Source organism: Argentina anserina, chromosome 2, assembly GCF_933775445.1.
Source record: "Argentina anserina chromosome 2, drPotAnse1.1, whole genome shotgun sequence".
In the NCBI taxonomy this organism is placed as follows: domain Eukaryota; kingdom Viridiplantae; phylum Streptophyta; class Magnoliopsida; order Rosales; family Rosaceae; genus Argentina; species Argentina anserina.
The window spans coordinates 22,610,327-22,632,077 of record NC_065873.1 but is presented as its reverse complement, the minus strand read 5'-3'; the positions used below and the strand labels follow the sequence as shown (position 1 = coordinate 22,632,077).

Here is a 21,751-nt window from a genome sequence, read left to right as displayed (position 1 = left end):
AATCTCATATTTTGACACGACCATCACACAAGTAATGCGAAGTAACTGTAACCATCATCAATTCATAGTGTTCTTGAAAAGGTATCGGTCTATATAACTCATCAAACGAACTCAAGCCAACTGTTTATATAAGCTTGTCACCTATATCGCCCATTTTTCATATTCAAATAGTGAACTTCAGTGGCCAAACTATTCGGACAAACTCGCAACCTCTCATATTTACGAATGTGAGACTACGTCACTAGATCAAGTAAAACAAAATAGTCATTTTTTCTTCTAAATAATGTAATTTAATTTTTTTAAAACTCATAAACCAAAAGCCTATTTTTGCAGCCATCGAGTCTCCATCATCGTCGACTTGTCGTAGGCTTTTGCTCCCGTGAAGTTTTCGAAAATGGAGGCGGCGAACAAGCTGGTGAGCTTTGGAATGCGCGCGGCGAACAACAACACAGTGATAAGCGTGGGCCTCGTCGGAGCCTTCTTCGCCCTGAGTGCAAGGTCAATGCATCAGCAAAACACAATCGAAGCTCTAGAGGCGGAGAAGGCCTCCCTCATCAAATCGAACAAGGCCACCAAGCAGACCATGTGGGACTGGAAGCAACAGCTCTACTCCGAAGCCGACTCTGACTCAGCCCTCGTCCCGCTCTCCAGGCTCAGAGCCATCTACGGCGAATCCCCTACTCCCCCGAAAATTGGTACTCTCTCTCAGTAGTTGAGCTCTCTATGGGTTTTTTTTTTGGGTTTAGAGATTCAGAGAATTGGGTTTGATTCATTTGAGCTGTTTGATTTGTTTTGAATTCGTTTTGCAGCTGAGGAGGTAACGGAATCTGCCCGCGCCAAATTCGTGGTCTGAGTTGTGCTGCATTTGGCGGGTTTGTTTCTTCTCGATTTAGTATTGCAGGCAAGGTGTTTGTGAAAATGACTGTGAGAACTTGCGACTGTAGCCCTTTGTGAACTTTTGTGTTGTTTGATGTGTTATGTGGCATTTGCAACAAGCTCATAAATTTTCTTGATCAATCACATTTTGGGTTGGAATTAAGCTTCCATTAGAGTTGAAGTGGATTGTATGTATTGCAAGCAAACTTCGTAGGATTGGTATGCCATTCTTTTCATTTTCTTAAACCCTACAACGTTGAAGAATAAGAGGAAGATATCTCCTCACAGAATTTAACAAGGTATTTGTTGCTTATGTTGGATCTTGAACACTGTATTCAATCTTTAGTGGTGCCATTTATCATGATATTGAAAGACTGAAAATGCAAGGTTAGGCAGGCGAGGGCTAGCTCCTAGAATTTATGACAAAATGTCAACAATTTGACATTAGTAGATGGACAAGGACCATCCAACCTCTACTTGTTTCAAAATTAGGTCATTTACGATTCTTAATGATCAGAAGCAGACCTATCTCACCAATTACATTGAAAACAGAGGAAAAGTTGAAACGGAAGGGAATGACCAAGTTGTTTTCATGTGTGGGAGATCCCATGTATCATGTACGGTTATTTTCCATCCCGTTCATTAAATAGGGGAAAGTTTTAAGCTCTTTAATGGCCTCTGATGCTGATATGCTACTAACCAACAATGTTCATTTTGAAAGAGACCCATTCTGGCCTAAAAACCCATACTAAAAATAATTTCTTCTCCTCTTAGTTTCCTCACAATAATGCAACACGGCATATACGTTGCAGATTCCAAATTAATGTTCTAGTAGAGTAAGAGAACCGTCATAACGGGGGTGATAATAAATTCATTAGGAAAGATAACAAAAGGCAAAACAGTATCAAATTGGTCCTCATTATTCATGACAAAAATGAAAAGATATAGCTGAGGAACAGATCTTTCCATGGCAACACATTCATTTCAAAGCTTCAGGGACAAAAACTGAGAAAAGTGCCCTGGAAACTTCGGGTTTTAAGACCTTTTAAGGGTAGGTTCAAAGCACATGCGTTGTCGGCTGTGGAAGGTTGAGTACATCTACCGAATGGTCTAAATATTGTTTATCGTTATCGTATCGGTCGAGGGGTAAAATGATATATCGGAGATATATCGGTTTTATCGGATTTACTTATTTTCAATAAAATTTATAAAATTATACTTTAATATGTACCAAATAAAACTAAAAAACGGTACTAAATAAACTAAAGAAAATAAATACTTGATTTTGTGACAATTAAAATACACGAACGCCACCTAATAATAAAATAGGTATTTAAGAATGATTATTTAGGCTTAAAATTCATCATATATATTTAAAATATATATAAATCAAAAATATTTATGAAAAAATGAAAAAAAATATATTAGTTTTTTTTAAAAAAGAGGAAATAAATATTAAAAATTTAAACAAAAATTGAAAAGTAAAAAAAAAAAATCAAAGTTTGACTGATATTTGACCGTTGACTGATATATTTAACCGATATGGCGATATCGTATCATTTTCTAAATATTACCGATGTATCCGATATTTAAAACACTGCATCTAAAAGAAGTAAGACAAATTGACTTGTGGAGGAAACATGTTGATATAAGCTATGGACTAGTTGCTTTCAATGGCTGCTAACCTTCAACTTCAAGTCTTCAAGGAATTTGGAATTCTATGGATCTCGGATTCTCGGGTCTTTGCTCCTGCTGCACCTCTCTTCTATGAGTACATCATCCTGGACGAACTGAAATAATGTGATCAAATATTGTGATTTACTGATGATATGATTCACATTTTATAGGACGAATGATGTTGTTTGATCCATACGCTTACTTTTCACTGTAAAAGATAATGGAGCGAGCTGTAAATTCAAACGTTGTTTGTACTTTGTTACATGACTGTGTATATTAACGGAATGTATTCCGAGGAAAGCTAGCGTACACTTTTAGTCTTTATCACTCTTTCCGATTAACCATGCATGCACATGAGCTTGACTTTGCTTACATAAATAAGAAGTACTAGCTCGCTTTAGAGAATTGTATCGCACCCTAAGAACTCGTTCAACTTACGTTGTCCAACTGGTATAATTTCCTTTAGTTGCAAGTGCGTGATGATCCACATATGGTGCCGGAACAAGTTCTCCATAATCTCGATCGTCCTGTTATGAAACTCGAGATCTAGTTCAAATTAAAAACACATAGAGCATATAGATGGAAGTTGTCGTATAATTCGAATAATTTGATGAGGAGAGGGAGGTGGAAGTTGTCGTTTAGAGGCTAAGCAACGAGGTGGATGGATCTGCTGCGACCATGCAAGCATATATATTTTGTCATATTATTTGGTGCTGTCTATTTTGAACTTTGGGTCACTGCAAATGCAACTATGCCAAAAATTGAAAAGCTGACCTTTTGGATTGAGGTTGCTAACTTCTGCTCTTTGAATTGAGATTTGTCCAATTTTCAAATCAAATTGTCAGGCACTGAATAGTGGGTACTAATACCAAGTTTAAGTTATAAGCAACTTTGTCGATTGGATTGAGCTTATAAGTCTAGGGAACTTAAGGTAGCCTTGCCGAAACGTAATACGAAAAATTGAGGAATACAAAGTGCGAATCAAATGAACACCATCAACCATATGATGTAGTAGTAGTGATGTACTACCTCAAAAATTTACAAGTCATATATGCAATAAACGCGGGTCATAAATAAGTTACATATTAACATGATTTTCCCACATAAAGTCATGATAAGACTTCAATAACTCAAATCGTAAGAAGATTTCTACAATTAATCTATCTTATCATATGATTCATGACGATCAATGTCATTACATGTTCGAAATTACCCTATTCTAATCATTCTATAATAATTAAGAGCAGCATATTCAGATATCTACCCCCCGCCGTCATCTTTCTTTATTACCAAATAAAATTTAACTCTGCAACCACATGGACCTGGATCATATCATCAAATGTTTGAATAAGGAACATTCTCATGAGTCCTCATATGAAGGACAGTAGAAAATGGGATTAGTTTATGCTGCCAAATTGCCAATGCCAGCCACATGAGCACTGACCCAAATACGATCGTCGATTGGTTAAGTCACACACAATCAAACCAAATCATAAGACGTAACAAAAACGGGAAATTCCAATGCACATTCGTCTCCTCCAGTAGTCTTCCCACATTACCCCCAGCATAATATCTAGCTAAGTTATTGAACTTTATATTTTATAATCTGTTTTACATAAAATTTAAAATTCCCTGCTAAAATTATGAGGTATCACCAAACTAAATGCCCACAACAATTTTACGTATTTAACTCTCAGCTCATATGATACGCAACTCAATATATAACATATCGATTCACATATTTACTAGTATTGAATAAAATACTAACTCGCCCTAGTTATACCTGTCGAGAAAGAAAACGAACTCTCTAAAGGCCTTCCCCACAAGGCACAAAACCTCCTCAATCAAACTAAACCATCAAGGACGGTGAAACTGAAAATAAAAAGACGTGACGAAATGCCAATTTGTTCCATATAGAAATAATTAAGGAAAACCCAGGTCAATGGCAAAATCCAACAAAAAGCAAAAGGTATATTCATCTCACGGCTGGGATTTCCTGATCCCCTAATTGAAACGAAACCTTGGACGGCCTACCCCACGTGCGACCCACAGCCCCCTTTTGAGAGAGAGAGAGATAGCGTTGGGCCGGTTGAGGCCTGTTGTTAAAAAGCTGACGAGTCTTTCGTTACAGAAAGAGAAGCGCATACCATTTTCATGGCGTGAGCAAGACGAGAGAGAGGAGAGAGAGAGAGAGAGGGATTTAGTTTAAAACGTCTTAAGAAGCTGAAGAAGACGTGACAAAAGTGATGGGAGCAGCTGAGGGACAAATCACATGGTACTAGAATTCCTCCTCCTCCTCCTCCTCCTCTCTTAACCGCAACTCAGAGAGATTAGGGTTCTTGTCTCTCTCTCTATCTCTCTCTGTTTTTGTTTCTGGGATTTTGGGGGAATTGGGGTTATAGTTTTATCAGGGTGGAGTGATCTGGGTGGTCTGTGAGAGAGAGATGGAGGAGACTCGGCTGTGCCAGTGGAGCGTGATTAGATCTCTTCTCGCTGTGCTTCAATGGTGGGGCTTCAATGTCACCGTCGTTGTCATGAACAAGTGGATCTTTCAGGTCCTCTCCTGATTCCTCTTATTTGCTTTGTGTATGACATCATGTGTGTTTATATCTAATTTCGGGTTTTCTATGGTTTTATGTTTGCAAATGTTTGATTCTCGGGTTTACCTGCCTTGATTTGTTTATTATTATTATTATTATTTGTCAATCGAAGTTGGATTGTGGGAGTGACGCTATAAACGTTAAAATTATGACACTGACCAATGCTGCCTGGGTAGGAAATTTAAAACATGACATACTGATGAAGCTCTTTGTTTGCCGCTTCGCCCAATCGACTGCTACTATTGGGAAACAGTATTTTGTTGAATTAATAGGTTTTACTGGGTTCTTGTTGATGATTATAATGAGGTGTTGGACTGGTTGATCTTGTGATCATTATAGTTTGTACTCCCCAGTAGACGGTCTTATGCACTGGGTCGTCAATTATTCGTTTCGGCCAGGCCTTGTGGGACGATTATCATGATAAGACGATGCATCAAATTGTCTTTTGTATACTGGGATGTGTTTTTCTTTAGTCTTGTTAAGTTTGCTCCATGGCTGACACTCTGTTCCTAATTGTGAAGCGTTTTCTTTTTTGCAGAAACTGGATTTTAAGTTTCCCTTGACTGTATCATGCATTCACTTTATATGCTCGGCGATTGGGGCATACATGGTAATCAAGGTGTTGAGGCTTAAACCACTGATAGCAGTTGAGCCTGAAGATCGCTGGAAAAGGATATTCCCTATGTCATTCGTGTTCTGTATCAACATCGTCTTGGGGAATGTGAGCTTGCGTTACATTCCAGTTTCTTTTATGCAGACGATAAAGTCATTCACTCCTGCGACCACGGGTCAGATCCAAAATTGGCTAATATTATATACCAGTCGTCCTTATGAAATTGTATACTGTGTTGTAGCTTTATCTAATCAAAGAATTTGAACAGTTTTTTTGCAGTGGCTGGTTTGGAGAAAGAGTTTTGACTGGAGAATTTGGGCTTCCTTGATACCCATTGTTGGAGGAATTCTTCTTACTTCTATTACAGAACTTAGTTTCAATATGCTTGGATTTTGTGCTGCCTTATTTGGTTGTCTGGCTACTTCCACAAAGACTATCCTTGCAGAGTCTCTGTTGCACGGATACAAATTTGACAGGTAGTCTTTCTATTCTTAAGGATGATAATCCTATTCACTGTTTTTTCTTTTCTTTATTTCCTTATTACCTTCTTTGTTTTTTTTCTTTCTCAAATCCATTTCTTTTAATTACCACAGGTTTTATTATATGTATAATGATCCAGATTCGGTGCTATTTTGATTTAATATTTTTCACATGTTAATCTTTAGGTGATATTGACAATATAAATATGCAATCAGGTTCCACTTTATGTGCCTACTTTCCATAAGAGCGTGTTTGTGTAATGAAGAGAGGGTTTTACATCACATAGAAGATATAAAACAATGTCTTTATACTTGATAGACTCGGACTTAATAATTATGTATAAATTGTCTCAAAAAGCTCATTATGAAAGCAGGTTATGAATTTATGATGCAATCTTTGAAAATTTACTGCGTAGAGAAACAGTTTGTAGGGTGTTGTGGCCCTAATTACTAAATTTTTGAGTTGTGAAATTTTTTAAGATGTTTGGCTTTATATCCTTGTGCGAAAGAAAATAAGGTCTGATATTGTGTCTCCCATACTGGCGGTACTGCAGACAAATTAAAATCTGTCATCTGCTCTTTTTATTTACGACAAGTTGCATGTACATGTTCCTCATATTTCTGTTTGGAAATCTTGCCATTTAGCTTCTGGCTTCAGTGATATTTGTTTGTCTTTCTTGCCTAGTTTTCCACACAAAACTTAGAAAGCTATACAATTTTTCATTTTTTCAGTTTCGTGTGTGTGCATGAAGTGTTTATAAGTTTGTGAATCTTGCTGATACTTGGTCTGGATATAATCTTAGCATAAACACCGTGTACTACATGTCACCTTTTGCAACCATGATCTTGGGATTACCTGCTGTGCTACTAGAAGGTAATGGAGTTCTTGAATGGCTTCACACCCATGAGACTCTTGTTCCATCCCTCACCATAATTTTCAGCTCTGGGGTATTGGCATTTTGTCTCAACTTCTCCATCTTCTATGTGATTCATTCCACAACCGCTGTGACATTCAATGTTGCTGGAAACCTCAAGGTAAATATTAAATACGGTGACTTACATTTCTACAATTGGTTCAATAATAGCCTCCATTAACTTTGTGCCCAATTAGATATTGTTGGGTTCTTCTGAGCACTTGTCATGTATGCATAAGTTTCATCATCCATGCCTAGAATATATATGCATCCGTGATTGTTTGTTTGTTAGTATGCAACAACTATTCAGCTAAAAGTTTCGACTGCTTTAGGGCAGCCTTTGGTCATTAAATTGGTGAATTTGATTCATTGTTCAACACTTAAAACTACTTATTTAGTTGTTGGGCTGAATTTTTCCAAAATGCTTGAATAACAATTGATCAAGCTATAAAATAACCCGTGGTTGCTTGGGTTGGGTTTGTCCTTTTAGCTTGAATCCAATTTTGGGCCATACCGAATATGTTGTCATTTATCTCGTATTCACATGTATCGGATTCTGCCTACAGGTTGCTGTTGCTGTCCTTGTTTCATGGATGATATTCAAAAACCCAATTTCTGGTATGAATGCCGTTGGATGTGGAGTAACGCTTGTGGGATGTACTTTCTATGGGTACATAAGGCATCTCCTCTCCCAACAGCTGCCTGGAACTCCTCGAGCTGCCAGGACTCCACCCAGGACACCCAGGACTCCACGAGGTCGTATGGAGCTGCACCCTCTTGTAAATGATAAGCTAGATGACAAAGTCTAATGGTTGACGACGAGGCTCTTAACAGTCGGGAAATTATTTATAGGAAAATGAGTACACAAAACTTACTATTCACTTGCTTTGTAATCTTGGTTCAGACTACAAATTTTTAATATAAGTTATTTTTCCCATGCCAAACTAGAGTAATTGAGTAACCATTCAGCTTCTTGTGTGCCAGTTCCAAAAGCACCTTGCAATTTCACCATCATGGGTCATTTACAAAGTATTCTGCAGCTTCATAAAACTAAACTACCAGAGCCTCTTTAAGTTTCTGATGGTGAAGTTGACCTTTGGAAATAGAAGCTTTGATAACACCGTCAGTGATGCATTAATAGGATTTTCTGGATCTAATTGAAGGTTGGAACATAAAAGGCTGGAAATCCAATAATGCAACTGGGGCAATATTATTTTAACATAGAGAGATTTCTGGTCATTTCATTAATACAAAGGAAGGATCCCCTAGTGATTCTAGTTCTAGTTAGTAGTTAGACTAAAGATTACAAGCTAATCACTGTATACTTAATTACTTATTAGATATGACTCATGTGAGGAGATCCAGATCCTTGTTGGGGGGAACCAAACTAAGCCAAGAGCCAGAAATCCTTCTGCCATCTAGTGTTGATGAGATAGCCACCCACACCTTTGCTTTGCTTCCTCACTCCAATTGTCAAGCACTCTGCATTGTTGATGCAATGTTCCACAAACTCCTCAGTTATGCTTGTTCCATATAAGCTGGCATAAAATGACAAGAATCCCAGATTAACCAACAGAGTGTTTCAGATTCATGAGAAGGGTATTGCAGGAAATGACTGGCTAGGTGTGATTACCAGCTCATGAGGGGAGAGGCTTTCTTCTGACCCAGAACTAGGACTGAGACCTCTAGCTTCTTCACCTGGCTCATCACTGTGGCTAGCCTAGGTCCTTGGATCACAAGTGCTTCCACTTCAACCTGAAAATTCCCCAAAGATAATAATATTAATAATGTAAGCACATGACTGGATATTAGATTAAAAAAATGTAACATAGCCACAGAACCCATGTCCCCCTCTCCTTTTCTGGGAAAGGGCAAAGCATCTGATGAGAAGTCAGTTCACTGGAAAAAGGAAAGGTTTGAGAAGGTAGCGTAGCTGTTGTCTCTGATCCAAATCATTACCCTTCTCCATCTAAAGAAGAGAAAACAACAATAGGAAATGGTAAAAGAAAATCTTGAAGATAAAAAATCCAAAGTAAATAGGGAAAAAAGAGCATAAAGGAGCTATTTCAAGATTGCAAGACAGCTTGGACCAAGAAAAAACAGCATTGAAAGGTAAAAAGGGAAACAAAGCTCCAGTTGGGATCTAGCAAACAAAGATGAACTAGCACACTCAACCCTTTAAAAACTTACAGGATCTATCAGAGAATGAAGGAGACTCATTAGACCCTTAGTAAAGATCTTTCTTGGTAAGTAAAAAACATAAACAGAAGAAATTACAAAGTAGAAAATTTATAAAAATCCATTGAGCCTTGTTGAATACAGGAAATGAACAAACCTCAGGCTTGCAAGCCTTGCAAAGAGAGCCAAGAGTGTTTGCAAGGTATGGAGAACCAGCAGAAGAGTCTCTGTGAGAACTAGAAGGCATGATGTGAAGAAGAGTGAGCAAATCACCCTTGTTGGCAACATGAGTGAGAGCCCACATCATTGCATGTTTGGAATGAGAAGAGTCATCCACCACCACCATTACTCTCTTCCTCACTGTTACACTCTCACCATAACCATAACCACCACCACCATACATGCTGCTAAATCCTTCCATTTGTTTCTTGAAGCTTCCCTCAGAGTGTGGAGTTGCACCACCACTGTTTCCACCACAAGGATTGCTTTTCCCACCTCCCCACCTGCTTGAAGTTGATTTCCAAGCCTCCCTAACACTCATCTGCCTCAGAAATGAACTTGAAGCTGGCATTTTATGCTACCCTTTTCTGCTCTACAAGTTCAAGCACTGAGTCCACTAGCTGGTACTAGTTCTACTGTGAGAGAGAGGCAGATGTACTTGGTTATTATAATGGGCGGAGAGAAGGGAGAGAGAGATGGGGTTAAAATACTGATTAACTGATGATGCAAGGCCAAGATTTTATCTTTGTGCAGGTAAAAGTAGTGTCACGTGAATCACTTTTGGCAGTGACTTTACTCTGAGTAGATGCGGTGAAATAATCACTGTGGTTGGCTTAGTTTAATGCGTGATGATGAAAGAAAGGATTCTCTGTGTACTGCTATAGGGTTTATCTCTTTCTCAGTTTCTCTTACATAATATCTACTTCAGATTCTTGTTCAGGTCATTTTCCGATCTCTTATCTGGATTTTGCGTGAGGAGATCCTTGTGTGACAGTGATATATGAATCGTGTGACATTTTATCTGATCACAAGATAAACATTAGGAATCACAATTCTGGGAATAATATTGGCATTTCATGTCACAAGGGTGTGTATACTATTATCCAGAGCCTTCTTCTTTCCTGGGTCTTTTTTTTTATGAACACCTTTAGATGAACACCATCACCAAAACAATGCATTGCCCAGTTTTTCTCAAGCCTTTCAGGAATCTGTTCCAAATGGTGAAATGGAAGTGGTACAAAGTAAGTAAACATCAGCCAAGGGGCTTATTGTAGAGCCTACAATATGAATCTTAGTGGCACAATGAGAGGGAAAGAAACATGTATGGGATAGTCAGGGTGAGCATTAAGGTTTTTTTAGTAGAAGTAGGGTGAGCATTAAGGTTTGGGACATTTGACACTGGGATTATGATCTTGAATTCATTAAGGAAGTTGATTATTAAAGGTGGTGAACTGGTTAGATTAGTCTGAGTCACATGGGGGCAGTTTGCTGCTCAGGACAATTATAAAATTTTCTGATAGATAAAACTGAAATATTTCATTTGTTTTGGCCGGGAAACTTAATTCTGATTTTGTTGGAGTTGGACTAGACTAGAGTTAATTTTGGGTCCTAGAGGATTTCAAATTATAATTTAAGATATGAGAAGAAAACTGAACCCAAAATATTATTAATATATGTGGATTTTTGAACCTTGTTACCATATAACAATACCGATGCATAACTGACCAAATTTATAGTATTTAACCAGGGTTCTTCAAATCCTCAATTGTAAAGAACTCTTGAATGATTGATGAAGAACAGACTTCAAATGAGTCTTTGTATGCCACTAGTTCTACTTGATGAAGAACTCAAACCTACATTTCCTTGGTAGTTCATGTTCAACAATTTCCAAAACTTGGATATAATTTGATTGATCTAGCTTATATACCTTAGTTTTGGTCAGAACTTAAAAAGAAATTATGGTGAAATAGATCAATCATTGGATGTCCTCATCTTAATTTCATTTATGTCTTGAAAACCTGCCAATTCACAAAAAAGGGGAACAAAAAATCAATTTTCACAAGAGAACTTGTTTCAACTTTCAACCTCATATTTCTGATTCCATTGAAGGAGCTGGTCGGCTGGGTTTAATTTTCTCTGTCCTTGTATGAGCACCCCCATTAATGTGCTCAACAGACCTGTATTTAACTTCAACTTTCATCTCCTCAAAGGCTCACACTATCTCATTTTCGAGTTCCTTGAAACGCATAAACTATTCAACTGGGGCTGGACTGGAAGGTGGTACATAGCTAGGGTTGCATTAGTTTTGTCACTGTGTAACCATCAAATTAATGTCTACAGCTGAACAGTTAATATCACATTAATTGTATTTTGTTACTCGATCGGTATCTGAAATTGACCTATGTATTCGAATTTGGTAATGCATTATTGCATCTAGCTATGAATTGAAGCCCTGCTTCCAATGTTATATTGAATCTTAGATCATCACCCTATGCCCCTGTAATAGGTAGATAGCAACTAAATATGTTGATTCGGCTTAAAGAAAGGGTAAAACATTTTGAGATTTTTACAAACATCAACTTAATTAATGTTAAAACTTTATTCTTTGTCGAACAATTTTGGTACAGTTTAAGCTACCAAATAATATGCAAGCAGTGAAACCGGAGTCATGAGCTTCTTCATCTTTCGTGGTTAACAAACTTCATCCCTTGAGAGAAGCTCTAGTCGTAAAATCTTCATTTCCGGTTGTTCTTGAACTGCATTTTTGGTGAGACTGAGAACTGAGTAGTGTGAAGGGGCCAACTCCACCCTCTACAACTCTCTTTCTTTGTGCAGACCATTCGATCAATAATACTGTCTTACTTGTTATTAATCCTGTGTTTGTGACTGACCGACAGATCTATATAAGAAGCTAGGGCCATATATGAAATAATGAACTGAAATAAAGGGTTGTTAGCTAAACCAAACCAGAGGGGCAAGCAGAGGAAAGCCATTATCACTGTACGTCCGAAGCTCACCATCAAAAAAGTAAATAGGGTCCTTCTGTTCTGGTTCTGAGTTTTGCTTCTGGTTCTGGTTCGAAGGGTCCCCTCGTTACACTGTGACCAGTGGTGATCATCATTCAGCAAAAGAAAAGATAAATCTGCACGTCATGCATGGTTGATCTGACTGCAGACAGCCTATAATAGCATCAAATTTAGAGTGATTTTGTATTTTGTTTGCATTATAATGAATAATTAATGAGTAGGCGAGGTTTAAGAAATGTCAGAAATGGGGGACCTGGTTGGTTTCAGAACCAAAAGTGAGGAGGAAAACTGGAAAAGGAAGATGGAGCCCCCTCGTAAATTGGGTCTATTTGGTGTGTTTTGATCCGGACAGTCAGAAGGTGAGGTACTTTCAAATAATTACTCCCGGGCAATTCGCCGATCACCTCCTCTGTTTCACTGTTCTTTCGTCTCTGTCTAAGCTACCATCCTCATCCCGGGTTCCTGACCTATGCTTCAATTTTATTGAACAAAAATAGTGCTATCCATACTATTGAACTCTTCTGAATGCTTCACACAACATTATGCATATATTTTTTCTTTTTGGTTACAACATTATGCATATATTGTTCTCCAAACAAATAGAGGAGTTTAATCACTCGAAAATGCGCTCGTTAATGGATCATTTTTGGATTGATACTAGATTTATAAATGGGGCTTCATTATAGTATAATTTTTGCGAGGAAATTGAAGATGCTCCAAAATCAAATACTCAAGGAAACTGGAGTGCAAATTGCCACCTTATCCAAAATGTTCTTGTTAGAAAGTGGTTCACCAAAGTGACGTATCTTATGAAACATAACACGTCTATCTTTCAAGCACAGAACAACTAATCTGTGACTACACTACTATACTGGCTATCAAATTTATGCACCAGGCACAAACAAGTCATGGGAACTTGAGCCAGTTTCATGCATATGTAAGGTGAAAGAAGGTTAAGGCAAGTAAAACTGTAAACGAGTCAACATGAACGCCCAGAATGAAAAAACAGTGAATCTTGTTCCACTCTCGTCTCTAAAGCCTACACAAACTTCAGGCATAAAGACGAATTAGCATTCAGCAACAGCCCTCCTTGCGACTCGTGAAATCGTATAAACAAATACCAAGCACATAACGTAAATCTTCTGCGGTGTGACGGTGACGCATGTTCTTAGTCTTATTTTCTATGCTTACTTCTTTTGGGGGTTACTCCAAGAATCTAACATTCGTTTGTTATCAAATTTTTCTTTAGGTTTTGGTGCTGCTCCAACTTTCAAGTGCTGGTTTTGAGGACCAGTTCTCTCAAAGAAGACTAATCTATCATTTCCTCTGTCCTTGTTGAGTAATTAGAACAACTTCTCTCTCTGGTTTGCGGCCTCATTTGGCTCATTCCGACACATATGGGATTTGTAACCTCATTCCCAATGGGGAGGTTTCGTTTCCCGGATAATTTAAGCATCTCTGTCTGTGCATATTTATGTTTGGTTTTTCTCTCTTATAGAGTTTGAGTTTCACTTGCAAAACTTGACCTTGGATCGGGATTAGTGGTGACTACAAAAGTTCAAATGTATCCATCCTTTTTGACAGCAAAGGCAGTTTAAGCTCACTTCAATCTGCGTTCTTTCCCAACAAATGGATTGCTTCAGTGAAAGAATTTGCGCCACTTAAACTAATGACACTAATTGAGAACAGTTACTGTGATAAGCAAAGAATTAGTAACTCTTAAGAAAGGTACAAGAACGTTGTCAAAAAAAAAAAAGGTACCGAGAAACTTGCCAATGCAATCTCAAGTCTCAATTTTACTGCCGTTAAAAGTTAAAACAAAGCTTTCCCCCTAAGGCGATCTAATGCCCAAATTTAGACGCCTGTTTAAACTCTTCTATTCTTATTTAACATATTATCAGAAAGGATACCTAGGAGCCCAGAAAGTGATGAAATACAATCACTCAAAGCTTTACAATGAGGTAAATGGGAAGGAACCAGTAGCCACCTTTCCTGTTAATGAGATTCAAGCCTTCACAGTGATTCCTTTCGGGATCTTTCCTAGAGCGGCCTTATTGAACCACACTATCTTATTGAGGATCAGAATTTACTCTATCATTAGGTTAGTTTTCTATCTGAGGAAATCTATGGAGTTACATAGAAGAGGTGGTGGTCTTCCCACATAAGTTATACTGATCTAGCAATGATAACTGTTCAGGAGACAACATTCTTGCGCCACTGCTCAGGTAGTGTGGAGCAACCCTTTTCCTGCATTAGAAAATCATGCTATATAACCGGTACAAGGTAATTAAATAACTGCAAGAAACAAACTTAGCAGCGGTAGTTGAATACCTTCTTCTTCTTGTGGTGTTCTCGACACCCTTTGACAAACGAGAAGCTTCTGATCTTGAAATGTGACGAAGTGAGGAAAGATACTCGATGTATGCACTGCCTCTCAATGTCGACTTGAATTTGGAAGGAACAATTGACTGGACCGCATCAAACACGCGTGACTTGATTTCACTGCATTGTAGACACAAGGAGTAAATTGGTATTTTGAAATGCCAAATAATAAAATATATCCACAAATTGAGTAAAACAATAAATTGCAAAGATGCTTTGTTATGTCAAAAAATAGTATAACAGCAGACTTCATTTCAAAGTTGATGGTGACAAAGAAGCCCCTTATACTTGGGCAATACCAATGTAAAAGTGAACAAATACAAGTTTGAGACTTTGAAAATAAAAATATATTTCAGATTATTGATAGGCAACCATAGAAACCCCCTTGACTAGTGTTTATAGAAATACAAAAACAGAGGAAGCATATTTACGATTGGAATTTCGGTTCTCTTATAGTATTCTCCCAGAAAGGATTCAATACCTTGTTATTACTTTTGGCTGATGAATCTCTGTATTCCTTCCAGCATACGATATCTTAATTGTTCTCATACCTTGTCCAACCAACTGACCTAAGGCCATCATATTATTTGTGTTAGCCAACATCTCTGAGGCTATATCCACATCCACCCTCGTACAACCAACGTTTGATCCTACTGAAGAAATGCCCTTTGCGTAGAAGCAAAATCCATGATGGGCAATTGTGGATGCCAATAGCAACTGCTCATCACACCAGCTGAATGAATCTGACTCCACCGAGATCTTTGATGGTTCCACAAAATCCTGCAAAGATATATAATTGCATTGGAAACATAATGCAAAAGGACATGTGACATCCAACACGAGAATAAAAACACTTACATTCATGAGTGGTTTGCATTTAGAAAACATGATGTCAGTTTCTGATATCATATCACTCATTCTATAAGCAAGCGTAACAATCTGAGAAGCCCTTTGTTCTGATGCAACATACTGCCTTAGATCATTACGCTGTCCACGAAGTTTGTTCCATGAATCTTGTACAAGATCACTGACTGCCAAGGTTTTTTGCTCCTGTATAAACTGAAACTGATTATTAAAATCCACGCGGCTGCACTCATCCATCAATTGATAAGCTTTTTCAGTCTCCACATGTTCACTTTGAGAATCTTCCAACTCCTGATGTGAATATTCCGGAATCGCATCACAATTATTTCCCATCTTGTCAAAATTTATCTGAGATTCTGATTTACATTGAGCAGGATTTTTGTCTTCAACTGGCAGTACTTCAAAATGTACTTCATTCATCGTGTTAGCAAAATGGCCAGAAGACACTGTTTGTGATAACAAATCTGTTGCATACCGGTCTTCAACAGGTAATTCATCGCCCAAAAATACTTTGTTTATAGAGCTAACAAAGTGACCAGAAGACATTGTTTGAGACAAGAAATCTGTTTCACTATCCATTTGAGTTTCTGGAACAAAAGACGATTCTGGCACACGTGATATATCTGCGACGTTGCACATTTCACTTGTGTTAAATTCATCTGCTATTAAACAGTCATAAAGTCCTCTATCTATATTCATCACTCCGGGAAAAAGTAGCATCTCTGATAATGAATCAACTCCAGAAACTTCATGGTTAGAATCTCTATCTGTAACTGTAGCTTTTCCATTCTTCATAGAGTCATCTTCAGAATCAGAAGATAATACAACACCATGCATCCTCCGAACATTTCGCCGGGGGAAAGGAAATGAAGTACCTGAATCATTAGAAAAGTCGGTAGCAGTATCAGTTGTGATAAACTCACTGCAGTCAGGAGTATCCCCGTTCCTGCTCAGCATCGCTACCTTCTTGGCCTCTATATTTTCCATTTCACTATAAGCCATGTTCAAACTACAATGCACTTCTGTATTGTCATCTACCTCCATTGAATCTTCTTCCATCATGGATAATGATTTGGTTATCTCTTTCTCTACTAAATCAGATAATTGAGAAGGTAAATCCCAGGGTAATAATTTTGGCAGCATCTGATGACCAGTGTCAACATCAAATAGCAATAAGTCATATGTCTCTCGCATCATTTTTGTATCTGCATTGTCAGATACATGAATAAGTTTGTTATAGCGTATAACAAAGGAGATGTTTGAAGATCTTCCTTATAAAAGTGGTAGAAAAGGATGATAGCACCCGAAGACAACATACTTCAACTAGACGCTCTAAGCAAAGCAAGCAATTATACACATTTTAGTAAGTTCCCAAAAAGCAATTGATGGCACAACATCAATTTTCAAGTAAATCAATTCAAAATAGAAACTAAATTTTGTTAAGTTCATGGGGATCTAACACGGTTAAAAATCAAGTGGCTGTGCACAAAATTTGAGTCTTAATAGACTTATTCAAATAGATCTAACCACAACTACATGTATGTGTCTCCAACTGACCTTTCCTAAAACTTCTACCTTGGCACCAGAACTGAAGATGCATAATAACTTTCCGAATATCTCCTCCACAACATTCAATAAACCGCTCAAGTAAGTCTGGCTGTATGCTGGTTTTCTCTGAAGCGCAAACCTGAGAAATAATAAGAGAACAAACTTAAGAACATAAAGTTTGAAGTGCAGACCATGACAAATTTAGCCAGAAAATTGTTTGCCAGAATTACATACCATACGTGCATGGGAATACAGCTCTGCTGATGATGGCAACATGAAATGCACTTGTAATCTATCAAAACTATCTGGCAGCTCAGGTTTTGGACCTACAAAGTTTCACAATTCTAATAAGTCCCTGCACACTTCAAACCCAAAAGTCCATGGAGTACATCAATTTTAACAACAATTAAACCTCTTACTATTGCTAGTCAATATTATGGGCCCATTCGCAGTTTTAGCTATCTGTTGTACTGCAGAAATAAAACCACGATCTTCAAAAGTAATGTCCACATCCTCAAAAAGTATAACAAGTTTATCTTTAGAACACTCTTCCTTGAAGGCACATGTTATAGAACTTCCAGTAGCATCCTGACATTCTTCATCTGATATGGGTATCAGTTCAACAACATCATCATCATCCAAGTCTTGCCCTGTCATACCATTAGCCCCAAGAAAGCGAGACTTCATAATAAGCTTGTTCTGTGAGCCAACGGTCTTGGCCACTGACCTGAAAGAAATAAACAGCTGATAAATAACATGGTGGGGATATACTACTCTATGCATTGCCGATTGAAGTTCATAAATAATGATCATGAACAGTTATCAACATGATTTAAAAGCTATGACAAAAAAAAAACATGATTTAAAAGCAACAGCTTTCTGAACTTAAAAAAAATCATATACATATGCATATAACATTGGAGAAAAGACAATAAAAGAAGCTAGTTTTGGAAATATGAAACACCTCACATTATTAACTTTAAGACTCATGGTAAATACCCTCAGTTATAGGTGATATCAACTGTCTTATGTTAGATGCTCGATTTTCACATTAAGTTATCGTGAACTGATCAGCAATAATCCAGAGCTGAAGTTGATTAAATCATAAATTCTCATATCTTAATAGTCCATTCACACAAACAAGGACAGGAAAATCATTTTTACCCAACCATCAGACATCAGACATCAGCCATCAGACATCAGACATCAGACATCAGGCATCAGGCATCAGGGGAATAGTTTTAAGGTTTTGAGACCATTGGATCCAGAGTCTTAATTTTCAAAATTGACAAGAATTGTTAACACTAGGATCAGGTAATGTTGTAGATGTAAACTTGTTTGAACAGAAGAAACAGAAAGATCATTGTGGACCTGGTCAGATAAAGAACCCAAACAGAATCATCCAGTTTATGGCAGTAAAACAACAATTAAACCAATACTTTTGAAGGATAAATAAGGCTAACCTTTGAAATTTGCGAGATTTGAAAGCCTCTCCAAACCTCTTGTTTACTTGGGATCCACTCCGACACTCTGATGCACTGAGCTGGTTCGACAAGATATAAAAAATAAACTATTTTGTCTGAAAGGAGGTGTAATGAATTATGTAGAGTTATCAATATACCCACAGATAATAAAAAAAACAAATGCTGTAATGAGAGGATTAGTGATTGCCTTGAATCCCCACACATCAACCAGGACCTTCACTCCACTCTTGGAGTCTGGACTAAAAATTCAACTTGAGCATACAAGTTATTGGGTAACAAGCATCTTTTTCATATTGTTTCCATGCCCTACAACCTAGATTCATTCACTCACCCACTCACTCAGTCTCACTCACTCTCTCTCTCTCTCTCTCTCTCTCTCTCTCTCTCTCTCTCTCTCTCTCTCATCATTCACAAATCATATCTCAATCAAAGACTGCAAACAACTAATAATAAAATTATTTACCTCCAAAACCTTAATTCCTTGCTCTTTTGCACATGCATATATAGCTGCAGACTTTCCACTCTGCAAGGTGAGAGGTATACTTTAACCAAAAAACAATGAGCCAAAAGGATCAGCAGAATGTAGTTTGTCTATGCCTAACAAGTTTTATACACAAAGTAGTTGCTTGATGGCGAAATTTTTTTATATGTTGAGGGTCAAGGTAAAGATTGGGATGAAAGATACTAGTACCCAAAATCAACATGTCGTATGGATTAATAACACATGTTTTTTTCATATCATTTCAAACAAAAGTTTTAGATATTTTGCGAGCACAAAATCAAGGAGAAAAATGTAAACTAGATTGTGTAAACAAAAAAACAAAAGAAGATATCATACCCCAATTGGCCCTGTAACTAATAGAACATTCTTTATCTTCAAGACCTCATCATCTTCACTCTCTGAGTCACTTTGAGTGCAATTATAATCAATGCTTTGCATGTCGCCATCTTCACTGGTTTGAGGATCTAGTTCATACCACGAACGTAGCCACTCACTCAGAAACTTCACAGATTCATTATTACCACATACCTGCATAATCAAGTTTTCATGAGAAGAAACAATTCAGTGCGTGAAAGAGGCAACGACATGCTTTACCTACCTTTGAAGATAGAAAATTCAAGTTTGATACTGTTAAATGCATAAATGTGATATAAAGATATGGAACCCAGATTTCATACCTCTGTAGAATTCTTTGGCTGGTACTTATATGTCCATAAGCTATTCTCATATTGATCACAGCAACCAAGATTGCTTGACACCGGCCTGAAATATATGATTCACGAAAGTGAGCAAACCTCATCATATATAGATAGGTTACATATAAACTTAGCATAGGGCATCGGTATTTATATTAGTAGTCTTTGACCAAGCAAATGAAAGTTGATACTACATTTTAAACAATTGACCTTAAAATTTATAATTGCCAAGACCATTGACATAGAGAATATTCAACCTTTCCTCAAGAAATGTATTCTGCTGCTCAATCTCTGACTTCTTCATGCAACCAGTATGCTCATAAATTATTTCAACCTCACAATCCTGACAAAAGAAGGAATCATTAGGTTAAATCTGACTTCCTTAAAATTGTATGAGAATTTAATGGGTTGAAACCGTCTCCCTTCAAAAGTTAAAATGTATCATTCATATGGACAGTGAAATATGTACCCCTACTTCCTTTGAGTGCTCATAACACCTCACTTGCTCGGATGATGTTTCATGAGCACATTCCTGTTGAATACGTCTCTGATCTAAAGATGCTGTGTCTTGAAAAGTTGATACTATGCAGGGTTGGGAAACACTAGACACCTTATTAGAACTTAAGCACTCTGCAGAGCCATTGAGGATTGAGGGCGTGCATTCAAGATGAAGACTACTAGTCGGACTGGTTTCCTCACAAAATGTCCAATTTCTCCAATCAAGAAACACAGCATCGTCCTGCATAGCAGATGGGATTCTTTCTAGGTCAGAAAAATAAATGCAAACATTTAAAATTTAAGAACAGATCATATCAATAGATACTAAGTATTGAAATATGATGTAAATATGTCTAAACCCAAGAACAATACCTGAGTGTTTTCAAAGACATGAATTGGACCACAAGTAATATATGTCTCCTTACTCCCAATAAAGCTAGAACTGCCCTCAACTTCAATCACCTCCTGACTTTTCTTGGCAGCTTTCGAACACGCAAAAAAGGGATGTATCTGCCTCCCCTCCTTCGTCCATATCCGTGAGATTTCCTGACAAAACATATGAGAAAGTACAATTAGAGCAAAGCAACCAAGCAGACCTTACAATCCCTCCATAATTTACTAAACACTGACATTATAATAAAAATATAATATCCAAGCACATAATGGTGACAAAACCAGCTACTTAAATTGAATTATGATGCTTAATTTAAGCTGAGCTGACCTAAACCAAAACAAAACTAAGCACAATGTAACTAAGCACATATTGCACATAATCAAAATACATCTAACAAAATCAAACGAACACGAAAACGGTAAAGATTAACAGAATCACTAACCGCGCCTCTCAATTTAGCCTCCAATCTCAAATCAGGCATAATCAGAGGCCCGTCTTCCACCAGCACATCTTTCCCGTTCTTCTTCGTCGGTGTACTATTCGCCGATCGCTTACCGCTCTAGTTCCAAACCAAAATCAGTAGCCAAATCTACACAATGCATCATACAAATCACAATTAGAGCTTTCAAAATTCACCTTCTTAGGAGCTTTAACCGGAGGCGTCTTCTTCGCCGCCGCCGCCGGCTTCCTCTTCCGCTTGCTCTGGCTCCCGCCGACCTCCTCATCCTGCTCGTTCTTCTCCTCGCTCTTCAGATCGCCGTTCTCCACCGGCTCCGGCGGCTTGACGGGGAAGAGCGTCGACTGCACCAGTCTCCGGCTGGTCCGCCGCTTCGGCGTCGCCGGAGATTTCTGCGGGGGCGAGTCGTCCATGGGAATTGAGAGGTTTGATTCGGTTGGGGGTTTTGGCAGAGATAATAGGGACTGTGTCGTTTTTTTTTTTGTTTGGCAGAGTTTGGGTGTGTAACGGAAAAGTGAATAGAGAGAGAGATAAAAAGAAGAAATTATGGAGGGAAAATAAAGA

The 21,751-nt window shown here is 37.8% G+C and overlaps 4 protein-coding genes across 5 annotated transcripts; 2 read left to right on the top strand and 2 right to left on the bottom strand.

Annotated features, from left to right (window-relative positions):
• Nucleotides 1–343: 343 nt before the first annotated feature.
• On the top strand, nt 344–1,017 carry LOC126784668 (uncharacterized). The gene is made up of 2 exons (XM_050510145.1): nt 344–695; nt 810–1,017. The coding sequence occupies exons 1-2, from the start codon at nt 395–397 to the stop codon at nt 851–853; spliced, it is 345 nt and encodes a 114-aa protein (XP_050366102.1). The 5' UTR covers nt 344–394; the 3' UTR covers nt 854–1,017.
• A 3,709-nt stretch (nt 1,018–4,726) lies between these two features.
• Nucleotides 4,727–8,097, top strand: LOC126784662 (UDP-galactose transporter 1). Its single transcript, XM_050510140.1, has 5 exons — nt 4,727–5,108; nt 5,692–5,941; nt 6,035–6,242; nt 7,049–7,280; nt 7,726–8,097. The coding sequence occupies exons 1-5, from the start codon at nt 4,998–5,000 to the stop codon at nt 7,966–7,968; spliced, it is 1,044 nt and encodes a 347-aa protein (XP_050366097.1). The 5' UTR covers nt 4,727–4,997; the 3' UTR covers nt 7,969–8,097.
• A 291-nt stretch (nt 8,098–8,388) lies between these two features.
• On the bottom strand, nt 8,389–9,953 carry LOC126784665 (uncharacterized). The gene is made up of 3 exons (XM_050510143.1): nt 9,495–9,953; nt 8,793–8,914; nt 8,389–8,697 (listed from the first exon to the last, which is right to left on the bottom strand). Exons 1-3 carry the CDS (start codon nt 9,906–9,908, stop codon nt 8,547–8,549), a joined length of 687 nt encoding a protein of 228 aa, XP_050366100.1. The 5' UTR covers nt 9,909–9,953; the 3' UTR covers nt 8,389–8,546.
• Nucleotides 9,954–14,130: 4,177 nt separating this feature from the next.
• LOC126784657 (uncharacterized) lies at nt 14,131–21,647 on the bottom strand. 2 transcript variants are annotated; one of them, XM_050510134.1, is made up of 16 exons: nt 21,367–21,647; nt 21,173–21,289; nt 20,709–20,882; nt 20,308–20,577; nt 20,096–20,181; nt 19,821–19,905; nt 19,480–19,671; nt 19,105–19,164; nt 18,621–18,700; nt 17,577–17,884; nt 17,392–17,483; nt 17,167–17,296; nt 15,604–16,814; nt 15,227–15,525; nt 14,700–14,865; nt 14,131–14,612 (listed from the first exon to the last, which is right to left on the bottom strand). In XM_050510134.1, the coding sequence occupies exons 1-16, from the start codon at nt 21,598–21,600 to the stop codon at nt 14,496–14,498; spliced, it is 3,621 nt and encodes a 1,206-aa protein (XP_050366091.1). In that variant the 5' UTR covers nt 21,601–21,647; the 3' UTR covers nt 14,131–14,495. The 2 variants fall into 2 exon arrangements, with proteins under 2 accessions (XP_050366091.1, XP_050366090.1); XM_050510133.1 differs by having other exon boundaries at nt 14,132–14,610; nt 14,695–14,865.
• Between the last annotated feature and the right edge of the window lie 104 nt (nt 21,648–21,751).

Coding starts and splice junctions, on each gene's coding strand:
- LOC126784668 (XM_050510145.1), top strand. CDS start 395: ATGGAGGCGGCGAACAAGCTGGTGAGCTTTGGAATGCGCGCGGCGAAC. Junction 696..809: donor CCCTACTCCCCCGAAAATTG/GTACTCTCTCTC, acceptor TTCGTTTTGCAG/CTGAGGAGGTAACGGAATCT.
- LOC126784662 (XM_050510140.1), top strand. CDS start 4,998: ATGGAGGAGACTCGGCTGTGCCAGTGGAGCGTGATTAGATCTCTTCTC. Junction 6,243..7,048: donor CACGGATACAAATTTGACAG/GTAGTCTTTCTA, acceptor ATATAATCTTAG/CATAAACACCGTGTACTACA. Junction 7,281..7,725: donor ATGTTGCTGGAAACCTCAAG/GTAAATATTAAA, acceptor TTCTGCCTACAG/GTTGCTGTTGCTGTCCTTGT.
- LOC126784665 (XM_050510143.1), bottom strand. CDS start 9,908: ATGCCAGCTTCAAGTTCATTTCTGAGGCAGATGAGTGTTAGGGAGGCT. Junction 8,915..9,494: donor GCAAGGCTTGCAAGCCTGAG/GTTTGTTCATTT, acceptor GGGAATTTTCAG/GTTGAAGTGGAAGCACTTGT. Junction 8,698..8,792: donor GCCTCTCCCCTCATGAGCTG/GTAATCACACCT, acceptor ATTTTATGCCAG/CTTATATGGAACAAGCATAA.
- LOC126784657 (XM_050510133.1), bottom strand. CDS start 21,600: ATGGACGACTCGCCCCCGCAGAAATCTCCGGCGACGCCGAAGCGGCGG. Junction 19,672..19,820: donor AGCCAAAGAATTCTACAGAG/GTATGAAATCTG, acceptor TTGATTATGCAG/GTATGTGGTAATAATGAATC. Junction 14,866..15,226: donor CAGCCAAAAGTAATAACAAG/GTATTGAATCCT, acceptor TCTACAATGCAG/TGAAATCAAGTCACGCGTGT.